This window comes from Electrophorus electricus, chromosome 4 (assembly GCF_041902795.1).
Source record: "Electrophorus electricus isolate QZ-2024a chromosome 4, ASM4190279v1, whole genome shotgun sequence".
NCBI classification, from domain to species: domain Eukaryota; kingdom Metazoa; phylum Chordata; class Actinopteri; order Gymnotiformes; family Gymnotidae; genus Electrophorus; species Electrophorus electricus.
The window spans coordinates 34,391,765-34,410,000 of record NC_137500.1 but is presented as its reverse complement, the minus strand read 5'-3'; the positions used below and the strand labels follow the sequence as shown (position 1 = coordinate 34,410,000).

Genomic DNA, 18,236 nt, shown 5'->3' with positions numbered 1-18,236 from the left:
TCTTCCAGCTCCAGTGTGGTATGACAGCCAAGGTCGTACAGGGGTTTGCTGCACTATTACAAAAACTAGCCCTGAAGGATTCTGCAAACTCTCCTACAGCATAACACAATAATATTTTAAATCAATGTCATATTACTATCCTAAATCTAAAAAAAACAACAATAAAGTTAAAAGCTAAACATAAAAACCTTGCCAAATAGGTGTCAGGGGTGCTTTGTTTTGTGAAGGACCCTGCCAGCCAGTCAAAGATAACAATAAGAGCAAAAAGAATTCACGAAGAATATTAAGAATATTAGTTAAATATTTCTGGCTTGCAATAACTGTTGAAGAATCCTGGTTGCTGCAGGCATAACTGTACTCCAAACAGTTAGAGAAGCAAAGGAAAAACATTGTATCATAAAACCTCCACACCCCGAGGCGACACTTAGTGAAGCTGGACTTTTAACAGTCAAACACGGCAGCGGGGGAGAGCTCCACCCATCTCCCCACCCCGTATTGCTTCATACTATAAGACCCTTGTGCAAAAAAACATTTGTACTATATCAGTATTGGTTTAAGTTCGTGGCTGTTTTTTCCCAGCAGTGTTAGGAGCAGTTTATATGTGCTGTTGTGCTCTGTAAGGGAAGCCTCCCAGTCACTGCTGGCCTCGTTAGCCTGATGAATGTGTTGTGTCGCACGTGTGGGCGTGTGTGTGTGTGTGAGTGTGTGAGTGTGTGAGTGTGTGAGTGTGTGAGTGTGTGAGTGTGTGTGTGTGTGTGTGTGTGTGTGTGTGTGTGTGTGTGTGTGTGTGCGTGTGTGTGTGTGTGCGTGCGTGCGTGTGTGTGCGTGTGAGTGTGTGTGTGTGTGTGTGAGTGTGTGTGTGAGTGCGTGAGTGTGTGTGAGTGTGTGTGAGTGTGTGTGAGTGTGTATGTGTGTGTATGAGTGTGTATGAGTGTGTTTGAGTGTGTATGAGTGTGTGTGAGTGTGTGTGTGTGTGTGTGAGTGAGTGAGTGAGTGAGTGTGTGTGTGTGTGTGAGTCTGTATGTGTGAGGGGGAGTGTCTCCACATCCTCCCATGTTTGTGTTGGAGGTTTTGACTGTGTGACCTCACCTTCATCCTTCCTGCTCCTCTTAATGAAGTCACTTCCTTCAGGGCTGTCACTGATTGATGATGTTGTTTGGGCCATAATGGATTACACATATACCTGCATGTGCCCTCTCCTCTTTCAGACTGTGAAACATTATCTCATTTCCAAAACACATTCTTTTCCATCTGTAACAATCAATAAGAGTATTGCTTGGATATCAGAGCTTGTCTTGACCTTCTTTCCCCTCCAGGACTATTTTTTTTTTAATTATCTGCTCTGAAGTTTATCTTAGCCATTAGTTTAAAAAGCATGAAAGTGACTTCATTGACCAACACACACCTGTCCAAGTTCAGGAGAAACTTTTTGTACGTGGGTATATGAGAGAGAGAGAGAGAGAGAGAGAGTTTGTATAATTTAATAAGTAGGAACATGTTTGTGTGTGTTTCAGATTTTTGAGAAAGTGTGCGTGTTTAAAAATAAAAGTGAGCATGTTTGTGTGTGTTTATGAGAGAGAGCATGTGTGATTTTAAGAATAAGAGTGAGAATGCTTGTGTGTGTGTGTTCTCTTTCTCCCTCACAGGTGCGGGAGTTTTACGCCGAGTTGGGGAGGAGGAGGGCAGAGTGCCGGCAGAGGGAAGAGGCTCGGCTGGTGGAGCTCAGGGGGGTGATGGAGGAGCAGGCCAGGCGTGATAAGGAGAGGTGGGCTCCAATGAGGCTTAAGCCCAAGGACCACCAAGGACAGATAAATGACAAGAGTTTAGACAGCAGTGCCATGTTCCAATGCTCACCTAAACCTCCCTCAGGACTGGACTGCACCCCAGCTTCCATAACGCAGCAGCAAAATCAGATAAGAATTAGTCTTATTGCCTTAAATGGGTGCAGTGTTTTATTGAAAATCAAAGTGAAAATCAGCTACTTGGTTTCATTCCTAAACCAATAGTAACACTTATATTATCTTGTGCATCATGCATCATATTTGAATCTCTTGATCTAGGTTTAGCCACTATCAGGTATTACATCAGGTATTTCAAAATCTAAGTAGCATGGACCATCACCATACAGTGAGGTGAGGGATTATGGTAGAGGGACCAAGACACTGAGGTGAGGGATTAGGGTAGCGGGACCCAGACATTGAGGTGAGGGATTAGGGTAGAGGGACCAAAACACTGAGATGAGGGATTAGGGTAGAGAGACCCAGACACTGAGGTGAGAGATTATGGTAGAGGGACCCAGCTCCAGGCCTGGAGGACCAAATCAAATCAAATCAAATTTATTTATTTAGCGCTTACAGGCTATAACAGATGTTGTCACAAAGCAGTTTTAGAAATGTCCAAGTCCAAGCCCCCAGTGAGCAAACCAAGGGTGACAGTGGCAAGGAAAAGCTACCTTGAGCATGAGGAAGAAACCTTGAGAGGAACAAAGACTCAAAGGGAGATTACAGCTTCAAATAATGTAATCAAAATGTTCCTGCTGGACTTGATATCTGCTCTTGGTAAACGAAACTAAAAGAATTGAAAGAATTGAAAGAATTGAAAGAATAAAAATTCAGTGGCTAATACCAAATGTGCACTGAGTAGGTGTATATGTGTATTATAAATGCAATGTGTACAGAATCTTGATTATGACCTTAATGAGTACAGCTGGGAATGATTTATCTCCCCTGAGGCTGGGAGCTTGCTGAGGATCTCAGAGCCTGTCTGGCTGTTCTATCTGTGTGTGTGTGTGTGTATGTGTGTGTGTGTGTGTGTGTGTATGTGTGTGTATGTGTGTGTATGTGTGTGTATGTGTGTGTATGTGTGTGTGTGTGTGTGTGTGTGTGTATGTGTGTGTATGTGTGTGTATGTGTGTGTGTGTGTATGTGTGTGTGTGTGTGTGTGTGTGTGTGTGTGTGTGTGTGTGTGTGTGTGTGTATGTATGTGTGTGTGTGTGTGTGTGTGTGTGTGTGTGTGTGTGTGTGTGTGTGTGTGTGTGTCTACGTGTCTTAATCCCTCAGAGAGTATTTTACTGTTAACTGTGCTGAGATGAAGATGAGATCCAAGCAGACAGTCAGTGGACTGAGACTGAGACTGAGACTGAGACAGGGACACAAGGAGGGAGGGAGACAGACAGAGAGGAGCATGTGAGTGGGGAAACAGCAGTAAAGGAGTATGATAGACAGAGAGAAGCACAAGGTAGCAATGCATAGAGGCCTAATGGAGAGAGAATGTGAGAAAATCAGTGTAATGGATAGAAGGATGACAGAGAAAGTGGCAAAACAGCAGAAAATGAAAGAGAAGAGTGAAGACAAGATTTATGCTAATGAGAAACAGAGGAGGAATGAAGAAGAGAGAGGAGTAAAAATGACAGAGATCAGGAGAGGGTGAAAGAGAGAAAGTTACTGGTGAATATGATGACAAAGCTGTGCGTATGAATTTAAACAGAGCCAGAGTCCTGCAGGTGCTAGAATGTTTTGCTCCGAGTGAGATAGGTCTAGTTATTAGGAGTGTGTTTTTACAGTAGTGTGTAAGTCCTGTGCCTGTAGTGTGTGTAAAATTCAGCTCAAGATATTTGCTTGAGTGTAAGGTAAAATGTTTTTGTTTATGTGTATTTGTGGGTCATGTGTGTACCGGGTGTGGATGTAACTTGTACAATTTTATTGTGTAGGGTTGAATACAGAGAACAGCTGTTGGAGCATCGGAAGCAGGAGCAAGAAGCTAAAGAGAAACTCAAAGAAAGAGACGAGGACGAGAGAAAGGAGAGACTTAAGAGGCTACGCAGTCAGGTGTTCTCTCCCTCCTCCCCCTTACACTGGCACACATGAACCATCAAAAGAAACTGAAATTTCAGAACTTTACTGCCCTCATCTGGTAGAATATAGAACAGCAAGCAACGAGGGAACTTCTAGAGCACAGTTGCTGAAAGGTGCCGTAGCGTGGTGTTCAGCGTACAGTAGGTGCCAGGTTAATACCGCTGATTCACTCCCATGCATCTTCAAAAGAATTACTGGAGACGGTGTGTTTCCCTTTTCCTTCTGCTGGAATGGAATCGAGGGTGGGTGAGGACAAACTGGCATCGATTCCTTCCACTGATATATTAGACGAAGCTGCTCTCCAGATGGGGGCACTGAGTAACAGATGTGGTTTAACAGCAAACCCCTCAAAATAGTAGGAGCCAGTGGAGTGAAGAGTTTATCGATTATCAGCACAGCTGTCCAGCTGGTGTTGCTTGTTTCATCTGAATATTACACCTTACGTGAGTCGTCTCGACATGTCCGAGTTGTTATGACCCCTGGGTGTGGAGGGCTAGTAGGTCCCCCCTCCTCATCCTCTCTGCTCATTTCACTCCCCAGAAAATAACAGCTGGTTTCTACTGGAAACCTGCGTCCCTTCCACACGCAGCCGGGCTAAGGTCCCGCCTGTACCTGTCTGGAGTTGTGATCGTGTTGGTATGCTGGTAACTTAATATGGTTTTCTTGTTTTGCAGGTGGCCGTGGTGGCAGACGCAGACCCAGAGAGGATGATGGGACAAACTGAAGCATGGAGGACCCGTCTACAGCCTGACAAAGAAGAGTTTATACTGCAGAGACCCCTCTATGACTTGTACACATATACAGATAAACAGGTCATTGCCACAGGCAGATTAATACACGAACACGCGCACACGCACACACACACACACACACACGTACATGTGTACACTAACACAAATTATGCAACTGCACACCACCTTGTATTTGTGCACCTTGACACACAGTACCTGCCAATGTCCAGCTTCTTAATGTTTGGTTCCAATTTGCATGGTGCACTTGACACTCTGTTATCCCTGAGCTGACGGAGATCAGTCAATATGTGACACTACATCTCTCCTCAGTTCCAGTTAGAAAATATTTAGCTTTGGTTGTGTTGAAATCCTCTGTACATACAGCAATATTTCCCTAGGGTGGCAACTCTGCACTGGAATATTCCCACAGTCATAGGCCAAAGCCAATCAATGACTCAGAATTTCTGAAAGCATGGTACACTATGTTAAATCCATCCACAAGTTTCAGTTTCATGTCCACTGAATCTAAACTCAGTATTGGGGAGAAGTGATTGATTTGAGGTTTGAAAATGGTTTCATAAATGTAGGTTGTAGTTACATCCATATTGTATGCATTTTAGAGCAGACCTGAATCATTTCTGAAAGCTTGGTTTTGATTCATCAGTGTTTTTCAAGTGTATGAAAGTATGATAACAGTATCAGTTTTATTCATGTATTCATCCTAATGTATGTGTATGTATGTGTGTATATATATATATATATATATATACACACACACACACACACACACACACACACACACTGTGTGCACAATTACTAGGCAAGAAAGTATTTTTATGCATTTTTTCCAACTCCAAGCTGTATAAACTTGAATGCTTATTGGATTTAAGCATATCAAGTGATGTGTATTAGTGTAACGAGGGAGGGTGTGTCCTAAGGAGATCAACACTCTATATCAAGGTGTGCATAAGTATTAGGCATCTCCCATTACTTAGGCAAAATGGGCCAAAAAAAGAGATTTAACTGACTCTGAAAAGTCAAAAATTGTAAAAGGTCTTTCAAAGGGATGCAGCACTCTTAAAATTGCTAAGATAACATAGCTAAACTCAGACGCCAGCAAGGTGGAGGTGGGTACTGCTATGGGCTGGTATTATTAAAGATGAGCTAGTTGGACCTTTTCGGGATGGACTCAAAATCAACCCCCAAACCTGCTGCCAGTTTTTAGAAGACACTTTCTTCAAGTAGTGGTACAGCACAAAAGACTATGATTTTTATGCAGGACAATGTTCCATCACATGCATCGAAGTATTCCACTGCATGGACAGCCAGTAAAGGCCTTAAAGATGAAAGAATAATGACGTGGCCCCTTCCTCACCTGACCTAAACCCTACTGAGAACTTGTGGGCCCTTCTTAAATGGGAGATTTATGGTGAAGAAAAACAGCACAGCTGGGAGAACAGTGTCTGGGAGGCTGTGGTGGCTGATGCACAAAACGTTGATCGTCAGCAGAAACGAAACGGACAGACTCCATGAATGGAAGGCTTATGACTGTCACTGAAAAGAAGGGGGGCTATATTGGTCACTGATTTTTGAAAATAAAGAAGTGAGATGGGAAAGCGTCCATTTTTCATTTAGTTGCATAATATTTGTGAACACTAATAGATGCCCAATAATTATGCACACATAGATATTCTCCTAAGAAAGCCAAAACCTCACTGTTACTTTCTTGAATATTAAAGTTTGAGGTTATTAACATTTTGGATCGACCAAGAGCACTGTAGTTGTTCAATAATAAAATGAATCCTCAAAAATACAACTTGACTAATTGTGCACACAGTGTACAATTATATGTGTGTGTGTGTGCATATACAAGAGTGATTTCTACGTATGTTCCAGATCGTGGCTGACCCACGGGTGCGTATCGAGCAGGCACTGAGGATGGCTGGCGTGCACCACACGGCCTACGCAAGGGAGCTCCTCTCTGCGGTCCGTCCACCAAAACCACCACGGAGGGACACGGAGTCCTCTGCCTTGAGTTCCTAACAGCTCAGACTGCCTTCCCCCTTTACTGTTAATGCTATCTAAATGACATCCTGGGTCAGAGCAGTTACAGCGTGTTTATGTTTTACCTGCCCCAGCACAAAACCAAAAACAACAGAATCTCGGGATGGCCCAGACATTTTCCCCCAGAGCACTGTACACAGGGACAGTGTTTTCATTCCAGCTGTAGATCATTTTTTTTTAAATTCTCCTAAAATGATTTGCATTAATGAATGATAAAAATGCTGTGGAAAAAAAAAAAAAATTTGAAAAGTGATTGAAATGTTTGCCATGTAAAGATCTAACACATATATGATTAAAGCCTGTCGTATCAGCGTCTCTTTTTTACTGTAATTTTATTGTAGTATATTTATTCACAAAGCAACTTAAGTAAATACAAGCATTTTGTTTTATATATTACATAAACTGAGAAATAATTTGTGACATACATTTCATCTACACTTGAAGAAATACAATCAGCACATGTTCAATAATGAAGAGTTGAACATCCACCTGAACAACCACTGTGGTAAATAACACAAATACAAATATGGCACAAACAACATTATATTTACACTGCAGAAGTAAACACACAGCACCAACATTATCTCATCACCCGCATTAGCTCCAGGCATTCTGAGGAGTCTCAAAACTTAACAAGCACAGGGCTATTTTGGTTTCTCAATGTGTTTAGAAATAATGTCCAGGTGTTTTTAAATGAGCTAGGTCTAATGTGTCTAGTCTAGTATCTGCCAATTCTATTCGATTTTTATTATTATATTTGGTTGTGCTATAACCCTGCTCCATCTTATTCTGTTCATTGTCAGGTTGATTCAAGCATGTGTTATCACTGAACTCTAATTCTAGGTGATGGGAGCCCGCTGGTGAGCATGCTCAGGCCATGAGCCCCAGGCGTTTCTTAATGAAGTGGGCTACCAGACCCTGCGGCCTCTGCTGGTATTCCACCAGCACGTCGTGGTGCGTCGAGATCTGATCGCCCTCAAACCGGTTCAGCAGAGTCACGCAGATCACGGCAGCTGCACAAAAACATTGAAATAACCGTCTGTGCACACCTTCAGAGCAGCTTCGTAGAATTTGAGGTGGGCACTTTTTAAACTACATATTTATATTAAGAATGTAAGTTTTCTCAATGGCTTTACTGCATGTATTATTGAATCCATTTCAGATACAGTTCAGACTAAAATTGCTAACCCATCATTAACCAGTATAATATTTTTGTGAGCCTCATTGTACACAGTAAATAAATAAATAAATGGATCAGAAGTGAGAACATTGGAACGCTTTTCTTCCAATGACCTACTGGTTCATGCGTGCATGGCTCTTTAATACAATTGCTTCTTTATAGCAGGTGAAGTGCCATTGATGCCAGTGCGCTGTTAAAACTGCCTTTAACTAAATAACCGCGACAGCATTTTTTAAATGGTTTGCCACCGTTTCGATTGAATTCTATTAACGCAGTGAAAGTCGGCTCAAGCTGCCACATATCTAATGAAAACGCTCAGGTACCTAACAGCACACACGCCAGGCTAACACGCGCAGCACTGGAGTTGGTACCAATGTACAGAACAAATGGCTGTTACTTAAAATATAGCTGAATTGCCCTGTAGTTCTGTGGTTCGAATGCTCGCCAGAAGCTCTTTGCCAAAATGTCATGAGGAGTTTATTTGTTCTAATAATCTTTTTTTAGGTTACTACAAAATTCTGTTCCTTCTCTGAGCTGTGTAGCTCGAATCAGAAAAGACAGACATGTGTCCCCACTTGGCAACTCAGCCCAGAAAATTGGAATTGCCATTAATTCCGACACTGAGTGGCTCTTGGAACGGTTTTCTGTGTTACATTCTGGTAGCGGAAGTAATCTCATCGCAGCGGTGCCGGAGTGGTGAATGTTGCTGGAAATGATTGAGTGTACCTTTCAGGTTGCACATGCGACACATGGCGGCAAAGACGGTGGACTCCATCTCGATGTTCCTGACGCCGGCCTCGTGCGCCTTCCTCAGGTACTCCAACTTCTCCTCGGTGGAGAACGAGCACAGCGCTCCATCCAGTCGGCCCTGGCCTGCGGAGGAAGAGGAAGGGGCATCAGAGGCTGCCAGGAAGTACCAAACCAGCACAAAGGATAAAAGGATAGCACAAAGAATGCTTATGGAACGCCAGGCTTTCCTGTATTAAAATGGGCATCATGAGGATAAACAATATAGCTGGTAGCACATTAGTAGTAAACTTAATCTCAGACCAGCAGGTGGATTTTCATAATAAGAAAAATGGACCAAATCATCTTCTGTGAGTTATGAAAGCCAAGTACAACACAAACCTACTGCAGTATATGGCGGTTTACCTTCATAGAAGTCATGTGTGCACATGGTGTTGGCAATGACAGTGGGGATGTCAGGCAGTTCCGTGGAACACTGCAAAAGCTCTTTGGACAAGCCCTCATCCAGCTCTGTGCTCCTGACAATCACTTTACCCAGAACCACTTGCTCAAACTGGGGCCTGAAGAATGAGTCCACCGCTTTGTCAGTGATCACCACTGTCCCTGGGGCAAGACCTTAACACACACACACACACACACACACCCCAAGAGAGCATGCAGAGACGCTAGTAACTACTGTGCCTGGAGACACCAATTTTTCACGTGGGGAGGTGCACGTAAGCACAAAACCATGTGTAAAATGCTCAACCTTTTTGTCAGTATGTAGACCAAGGAACGTGTACAATTAATCTAAAACAAGAGTGGTTTTCTGGTTCAAAAAAAATGCTTAACAAAAGGCACTTCTCTTACCAGGTGTGTGGTGGGTATTAATGACACTCTCTCTTGAGTTTTAAGAAAGAACTTGGGCCTGTGCAGAGTAGTGCACTATGACTAAGAAACTGAACGAGTGAACATAAAGACGCTTGTCGTTACCGATGCCGCCGGATGTTCCGATGCGGAACAGAATGACATCACGGCAGCGGGAATGGTACAGAAGCTTGATGAGCTCGTGAAGCATTATGGAGATAGAAGGCGCGCCCATGCCATGCTGCGTAGAGATAGGACAAACGGATTACCAATCACTGCCATTCAACCAGCAAAAATAACAATGCCACTTCATCCACTACCCTGAGGGGCTTGAGAAAAACTCTTCAGCAAAAAAGTTCACACATTGCTTACATTTAGACAGAGTATTGGTAGAGACCATACAACAAAAAAGCTTTTAGACAATTAATAGTAGTAGTATGTTTATTCAAAAAAATATATCTAAGGAGTTATTCCCCAAAACGAACTGGTTAAAAAGGCTTACAGGAATTCTTTCTTCTGACAGCCTATTCAAAGGGAAGTCAATAAAATATTTAATCAAAGTTCTGAGTCAGGTTTTTCCTAATGCATAATTATCTCCTACAAAGTCACATTATGGCACTGTCAAGAACACCCATGAAAGTGTAAAACAAATGTTTTTATACACTTGAGATTTAAAATAAAATAGAATAAAAGAGAATAAAAAAAGCCTTTGACAATCTCAAATACTTCATCATGTCTTTGGTAATGCAGAAACCACTAATCTCAGTTTGTGAGCAAGAACACTTGAAAGCTAGATCAAGTGCTTCAGACATCTTACACAGATGGAAGAAACCTTACACTGACAGAGAGCACAGGTCCCACTTTGAACATGGAGTAGCGGTCTGTTTCCTCACAGATGTCTCTGATGTCATCCACATGTCCTGGCTGCCCCAGCTCCTGGTGCATGAACTGGGCAAAAGCTCTCATCCTGTTGGCACTGCCTCCTACACACACAAACTACACACAACCAAGACACGGACATACAGAGAAACAGAGAGGACACCTGGGTTGGTCTTCTTTTTACACAGAGCCAAGCATTCTCTTAGCGTCCCCCTGTCCTGTAAAGTGTCACGTGCTGCCCCTGTAATGAGGCCTGGTTTCCTTTGACCGACTCCTACACACACCTTAATGTCTCCAAACATGGCGGGCAGGTTGTGGGTCTTGGTGCCCAGGTTGAAGTGGTAGAGAATGTCCTCTTCCATGCTCTCCAGATGAGGATTTTTCACGTACTGCACCTGTCTGTGGAGACACAGCAGTGTTATTTGTTTACAAAATGTCTTTGTTTGCCATTTTTATTAAACATGCTCTCATTGTCGAGAAGAAGAAAATAGCAGAGTGCTGAATGGCCCCTAGAGCCCTGTTAGAAACCATTGGCCCTGTTCTCATCTAATGTACATGACCAGATGTACAGAAGCAGGGAAAATGCTGAACTATTCCAGGGTGTTACAGGCTTCCAGGACTGATCGTGGTTAAGTGGAGCCTAACAGGTGCTGTCAATTAGGAATCTCCCTACATAATAGAACACATCACTGTCAAAGATAAAAGCTGTCTTACTCGGTATATTCACTGCATTCTGCTCCCCTGCAGTTGAGTAAAATTGGTGTCATGACTGCAGCTATACTTCACTCTGAAAGGTGTGAGTAAAACAGACATCTCCTGTTATGACAACATCAACAGGTATGAAGAATGTATTAAATAAGATCTTTCACATAAGTACATTACTGTATATGAGTTGAATTACTGGCTATGAATCTTTGCGAAGAACAGGAATGTTCCTTAAATCCAAGGAGGGTGCTGGTTTTCTCTTCCTGTCCCTTTGTCTGTAGATGTCTGGAGAATAAACCTGTTAGCCTCAGTGACAGAAGCTGATATAGCTCTGGCCCACTGACCCTCCACAAACTGATTGCTCATGGGAGGAGGTGTAGCAATTGTGCACGCTCTCTCTCTCTCTCTCTCTCTCTCTCTCTCTCTCTCTCTCTCTCTCTCTCCCAGCCTCTGCACCACTCACTCCCTCTTTCGGCTGGTTACTGATCTCTCTGTTCCAGTAAGCATTTCCTAGACCAAAAAACAACAACCTCCACCCAGGGTGAACCCCTCTACATGCAATATGTTGTGTGTGACTTTGTGTAAACAAGAGGTTTGTTTTGTTGATTCATGATGTGTAGAGATATCCTATCATCAAAAGCAGACAGTTTATCATACATTTACACAACATGATGGTAAGTTCATGACTCTAACGATAAGCTGACATGCAACTGTGGACCTTTACACAAGGATGTTTCCCGTATCCTCAACCAGTCTGAATCCACTATGCAAATGACAAAAAATGGATATAAAAAGCTTTGAACACCTGTATTTTCAATGTAGCTACATTATTGAAACGTTCATTGCAATGGGTTAGTCTCGCATGTTTATTACACCTATGTTGCAAAAACAAGTTTTGAACAGTTAGAGCTAGTCAATAAAGGGAATCTCCACTATTATGATTTGGAATTCTGTTATATTCTTTTAGTTGTCTATTTATCAGATGTCGTGCAAGGCTGAACTCTTGACACTCTCCCACCAAAGCAGAGTCCGACTCTGTTAACTTTAAATTAAATTAAATTAAAAGAACTTTTCAGATAGCAAATACGTTTCTTCCACTGTGTTCTCTTGTACTGTGTGAAAAGGTTGCACAGAATACTTTTCAGTTTCACAATGTTTAAAATATTTTCAGTAATATTGAGGAATTTCTTGCAAAATCACATTCTGACTGATTCTACTTGCTTCTCTGTCTTGCTTGTAGTAGATGATGGATGCCCATGGCTCAAGGCCTGCCTGATACACTGGCTCATGGGAGCACAGTCTCTGGAGGGGAGCACAATTACTTTTCACTTGTGAATTATGACACTTGTGGTACATTAGGCAATAAGAGTAAGAGAAACATAGTTCACCATAATGCTTCTGACAACCTGAGAGGCCTGGCTCAATGAGCATTAAGATGTCAGCCATATGACTGATGTGCCCAAAATGACCAGAACAGGAATTTGTCACAGAAATGAGACTTTGAGTGAAACTATCAAAGGATTATGGCTGTAGATCTTGAAAACTGAAACCCCAAGTTACATTTGTATAAAAGGAAAATATTATTTCGCTGGTCATGAACACAACAGAAATTAAGCTTTAGTTAGGCCACATAAACATAGTCTCCTGGGATGTGTAGGCACCACATGTGCTATTTAAAGACTACACATGACATTATGTATTCTTTATCGTAAAACCAGGTGAACGGACGTCTCACAAGACTTATGGAAACCCATGAGAACCCACATGCGGTCACACACACACCTTCACTGGCTTTGTGGGGCTCTCTTTGTGGTTGGTAGCTGTGGCTATGTGAAGGAGCCAATTCAGATGAGGTATAGGTTTTCCTACAAAACATGCTCTAAAAACTTGCTATTCCTTCTCAAAGCACACATTTATATCTACATCACTTAAAAACAAAACAATTTGTTAATCAATGTTACTATTTATTTCTAGTTTCCTTTATTAACTGTACTTTATGTTTCTTGGCATTTCTAAGGTGATTTCCAGAATAAAAGCCACAGAAATGCTCAAGCCAAAAGGACACAGTTATGGGTAATTGCATGACTATGGGTGATCACTTTGCCATGGTTGATGGTGGCTATAAGTGATTCAGTGACTATAGGAGATCACATGCTATAAGTTATCACATAACTATGGGAGATCATGTGGCTATAAGTGCTTGTGTGACTATTTACGTGGGAGATCACATGGCTAGGGGTGTGGGCATTCTGCTCTCTATGCGCATATGCTGATGAAAGAATGTACATGCTGATGACAGCTTCACCTTCCACTGCTGCTGTAAAGGTATCAGCAGCAGTGACCAGAACATCGAGCTACACTTACCTCTGCATAAATGCCATTCGTCTGTAAAGGCAAGGAGAAAGAAAAACACCTGCACGCGCATAAAAAATCTTAAAGGAAAACACAAGTGACTCAGCTCCACCCCTCTTGATCTTGAACCTCAGATTTTTATGGAAATTGTCCCAGGAACTGCTCAACAGCCACCATTAAAGCTTGTTTGTTTTGAGGCAGAAGTCAGCTGTAGTTCATGTTTTATTTCCACCATAAAGCTTGAAAGTTATTTAGTTTCTGAACACTATATTAGCATATTATCCAATATATGATGTCAAAATGCTCAAAAACAAGATTTAAATGTCCCACAGTGAGTTGTGGAAAGAGGATTTAAACCTAAATGTAGAAATGACGTGACTGTCAAGATTTAATAGTTGTCTCCCATGTTTCCATGCCTTATGGTTCTCACAGCAGGCTTCTCTGTGTTAGCCAGTCAGACATGAGCAGTGCTGTGAAATTGGCCTGGTTGCTTGTTTTGGGGGAAGAAACAGCAGACCAAAAATGCTGCTATAAATGGAAACTATATCTAGAAGAAAGAAGCATGTTATACATGTTACATGCAGCATAGGTTTTAATAAAATATGCAAACATTTCTCAACATTAAGGGCACATGTGATAATGTAATGTCTGTTAAGCCATCAGTACATTTCAATTTCTGTGGCCTAGTGAAAACACTTTTACCAGACAGACATTTCAGAACACAGTGACAATGTCAATAATAATGTTATGTTGTTCCAGGGTGTGATGTAATCTCAGAAGCGTAGGGACAGGGACTGTTAGCTTAACTTTTTACCCTAACCCCTCCCATTTTGTCATATGATGCTACAAGTCTCTTATTTGAGATAACCATGTCCCATTCCAGTCCAAAGGTAAAATGTGTTTTTTTTTTTAAATCTGTAAAAAACAACCACTGGTTACACTGACAACTTATTTTGTTTAAGTATGAGAAAAGCTCAAGCTAGCACGGAAAAGGCAGGTTGCCATCTAGTGGTGAGGTACCTTTAATACAGAAAAGGAAGAACTTGCACTTTTTAAAACTTGTTTGCATCTTTGCTGTGTCCTGATGTGGGGGACTACCTTGCCATGCTCTATGTGACTCTAGAAACCCCAGATCTATGAGGAAAAACAAAAAAACAGAAGCACCTTTACCAAGTTATTCTTTTGGTCAATCACGAATTGCCAAAAGTAAATAACATTTCCCAAGATGTGACATATATTCACACTATTAAGTTCTTGTGGGTGAAAAGTATTTCTGAAACCCCTTTTTTTCTATTATATAGCAATTTGAAAAACAGGGTATGCCATGTGCAACAGTTCCCGACAGGAGCTCTCATGATACTTGCTATTAATAAACTTAATCAATTGTGTTGCTAAAGGCTTGGAGCAAGATTTGATCTGCTCACACTGGACACAAGTACATTGGCCTAAGAGCTGGAGTGAAAGATGAGCAGTTGAGTGGTATTGACATGATCTCTTCAGTCACCTTCTCTACCCCTGTGGTAAAGGCATCAGCCTCTGTCTCCCAAGCTGGGTTACAGTCCCTCCCAATGGGAGGATCGATTGGCTACAAGGCCCCTCTTTCACTTTTCTGGAATTCTTCATAACTCACGAAATCTGGGACAGGTCTTGTTGTAGGGCTGAAAGCAGAAAACCATTACAGTGATCTTTTCTAGAGGGGCAGAGCGCGAGACCGAGACCAAAAGAGACACACGCAGACATTACAGACCGGAGGGTTTCAAAGACTGTAACACCGGTGTCAGTCTTTAGATTTGAGTAAGACTATAAGCCAGTTAGAGCTTATAAAGTTGTCATAGCTAATAAAGTTCAATAGAATTCTCACACTTGGTTCCAAATTGACTTCCCTTTCCTGCAGATATAAAAAGTCTGTCACGGGAGAAAAGTATCATATCAATATACATCTTATATCGCATATCTGTCTCAGATCTTAAAGAATAAAGCTATACTTTATAGGTCAACCTTGAGAATGATTGAACTACTAAATCCATAATTTAATATGTGATTCCTGGGAGAAAACCTTCTGGGAACTTGTGGATACAGAAGTGCATGACTCCCTTGGTGAAAAGATAAGGCTGGGAGAACATTTAAACTCCAGGATCATACAACTGAGCCACATACTCACTAAGTGATACGCCCACTGCTCTTACAAATTATAAACTTTTTTTTAAACTAAGATCAATAATCACTTTGCTATTTTAAATTGGTTAGGAAACCTTAGACCACCCACTGAATGCTAGTTTGTTTTTTAGCAAAACTGGTTTGTGAAAAATGCCTGTTAAATTCCCATAAGCATGGTCATGGCAAAGAATCACATACTGAAGTGTGGATTTTGGCTAGAACACTCCTTTGCAACCACTGAGAGAAGCAGATAACTCACTGTACTATTGTTCTTTATACATGGAATTGCTTAGTAACATCTAACAGAAGCCCAAGTCCAGACCAGGTCAATATCCTGAGGAGAGGACAATGCTAGGCCTTATAAACTGGAACTGGCCTACTCGTTTCATGATTCAACTGCCACAGCTGGGGCTGACAGTTACTCTACAAAGTTATACAGGGTTTCATACAGGCACCAAATGATCATGGATCATTTCTTTAATTCAGATTTGTTAATATTCTTAATTTGTTAATCTAACAGTTGGTAAGCTTTGTTGCATTGATAGCCTTATTAATATTTTGTTTTACATGTTTGCAAAGCAGTTAACAGAGTAGAACAGAACTGCTGGGGTAGAACAGAATGTTCTAAAATGATACAACACCTGGATCAAAAGTGTTAAAGGCACAGCAAATGTCAGACAGGTTTTTGCAAACTATGCTACCACCAGTCATTTATTAGGCATTTAAAACATTAATTTTAGTTTGGCTTTTATATTTGCATTATTTTGAACAGTTATTACACTTCATGACTTTTTAAATTACATTCTTTAAAACATTTTTACTGGCTGATATGTAACATTGCATATGGGCAGTGGTGGCTCAGTGCTTAGGGTGCTTGGCTTGTGTTTGGGAGGTGGCTGATTTGAGCCCTGCTGCTGCTGAGCCCCTGAGCAAGTTGCTCCTGTCTAGGTTTGGGCTGCCTGGCAGTATCCTGGCTCACACCTGTTGATGGTGTGGCAGTCAGCAGTGGTAAACTGTACCTCTGTTCACGTATCTGGCACAGACCAAAACCAGTCTGCTGGCTGGTACTGTGAATTTGTCTTAGAATTCAGACTGGTCTCTTCATGCCACAGGAATCCTGTTGTGATCCAAAATAGCGACTGGAGTAAACAATCAGCTGGCATTGTTGTCAAAACAAAAAAAGTGGCATGGCTGAAAAAAATTAACATATTTAAAAAGATTTTGGACATGGATGTTGCTGAGAAGGGTCACCAAAACATACTGCTGTGTCCCCCTTGTTTGCAAGTTTCACGTAGTCTGAATCGGACTCCTTGTTGCCCATAAGACGTCCCAAATTTTTCTCCTGGGGTTCCAGGTCTACATTCAGAAGAACAGGTGAAGCGCTATAGTTAATCTAAACCAGGTTTAACATGGTACTTGGACAGGAACTTGCACAAACGAGCATATCAAATACCAAATGACGGAAGAAGAGAGTCAACAATACTGGTGCACTATTCTGTAGATTATGAAATGGTGTAATGGCCATATACTATGTTTTAGCACCCTTTACGTTTGTCTGCATTTGGATACCTTCTGTATGTTCTATTTTAAGCATGTTACCACATTGATGATACAGATTTCATTACTGACATTAACCTTCAGCTAACTGGCTAGCTAACTCTGCCTTGGTCTGATAGATGCCATGACGATCTGTGTTAGCCAAGATAGCTAATTAAGACAGTGTTTTGACCTAAACCTAACTGAGCAAATAACACAGATACACATATAATAAGTAAAAATGAACATTAACTTTACTGTAGCAATATTAAACTGTTTTACTTAGCAACACGAAGTGGATAGCTATCTTAAGTAGCTAGTATCTGACACGCTCCAGCAGTCTGTAGCCATGGACGTGGAAACTTGGCGCTCATGTCGAGGAGCTCCACAATCCCAAGTCTTTGACCTGAGATGAACTCGTGCTCCTGACCAGATGAAGGTAGCCTGTGCTCCACACGCTAGAGCTGAAACAGGTGTTCAGGCTGGGGGCTGTTGGCTGCTCAAGGTTGGCTTTCAAGGGCACATCACCTCGGACCGTGTAATTAAAACAGCTTGTTAACTGCTGCCACTTCGTTAGAACATGTCAATGCTAACTGCTAGAAGTGACCCTCTCTCAACAAAAGAATTTGTAAATAGCCTATAACCTACCATAACGTAATATTAATATTCTAGGCCTAGACTGTATGTCCTGCTTGGTACAGCTGTAATTTCCCCCCTGTATACTGAATACAGGGCGCACACAGGCCTTGGTTACAAAACTATACATGGCTTCTACATTTTTAGGAGGTCTGATTGAGTTTTTCTTCTTCTTGTGATCTGCAAATTCTTCCGGCATGACATATTCATAACTACTTTGAATGCCTCCCTATGTAGAAGTTTGACCACCAAAGGTACTAATGGCCTATGTCGGCCTACTTGGCGGATTTTTAAGTACTGTGGCTTGTAATACATAGATAAAATGCAAATTAATGGACCAGTATAGGTTCGTAAAAAATTGACAAAAGGAGATATTTACAAATAACAGAAGAAAATATCAAAATGTCATGCCGCGCCAAATAGCAGCACTGCAACGTTGACGTCGCGGTTTTAAAAAGTTGTGCGCAATTTTCGCCACCTGCGCTGCGCGTCATTGGCGGCCGCTGCGGGAATATGCGCAAAGGAAATGATGCGGTAATGGTACTCTAA

General features: G+C 41.7%; 2 protein-coding genes across 5 annotated transcripts in view; one reads left to right on the top strand and one right to left on the bottom strand.

The window, feature by feature from the left end:
• Positions 1-6,964, top strand: part of LOC113574652 (coiled-coil domain-containing protein 148) — a 43,071-nt gene extending 36,107 nt beyond the window's left edge. For 2 of the 3 annotated variants that reach the window (XM_081713456.1, XM_081713457.1), the window contains exons 12-15: positions 1,578-1,765; positions 3,710-3,827; positions 4,529-4,666; positions 6,482-6,964. In XM_081713456.1, coding sequence (XP_081569582.1) covers positions 1,578-1,765; positions 3,710-3,827; positions 4,529-4,666; positions 6,482-6,628 — 591 coding nt within the window. In that variant the 3' untranslated portion in view covers positions 6,629-6,964. The remainder of the gene's footprint in view (positions 1-1,577; positions 1,766-3,709; positions 3,828-4,528; positions 4,667-6,481) is intronic. The other variant, XM_027005723.3, reaches the window with a different exon arrangement.
• Positions 6,965-11,403, bottom strand: upp2 (uridine phosphorylase 2). 2 transcript variants are annotated; one of them, XM_081713459.1, is made up of 8 exons: positions 11,203-11,403; positions 11,016-11,088; positions 10,586-10,700; positions 10,266-10,418; positions 9,549-9,663; positions 8,982-9,191; positions 8,556-8,702; positions 6,965-7,662 (listed from the first exon to the last, which is right to left on the bottom strand). In XM_081713459.1, exons 2-8 carry the CDS (start codon positions 11,066-11,068, stop codon positions 7,520-7,522), a joined length of 936 nt encoding a protein of 311 aa, XP_081569585.1. In that variant the 5' UTR covers positions 11,069-11,088; positions 11,203-11,403; the 3' UTR covers positions 6,965-7,519. The 2 variants fall into 2 exon arrangements, with proteins under 2 accessions (XP_081569585.1, XP_026861529.2); XM_027005728.3 differs by having other exon boundaries at positions 10,260-10,418; positions 11,203-11,400.
• Between the last annotated feature and the right edge of the window lie 6,833 nt (positions 11,404-18,236).

Coding starts and splice junctions, on each gene's coding strand:
- upp2 (XM_027005728.3), bottom strand. CDS start 11,068: ATGACACCAATTTTACTCAACTGCAGGGGAGCAGAATGCAGTGAATAT. Junction 8,703..8,981: donor CACACATGACTTCTATGAAG/GTAAACCGCCAT, acceptor CTTCCTCCGCAG/GCCAGGGCCGACTGGATGGA. Junction 7,663..8,555: donor TCGCATGTGCAACCTGAAAG/GTACACTCAATC, acceptor GTTTTTGTGCAG/CTGCCGTGATCTGCGTGACT.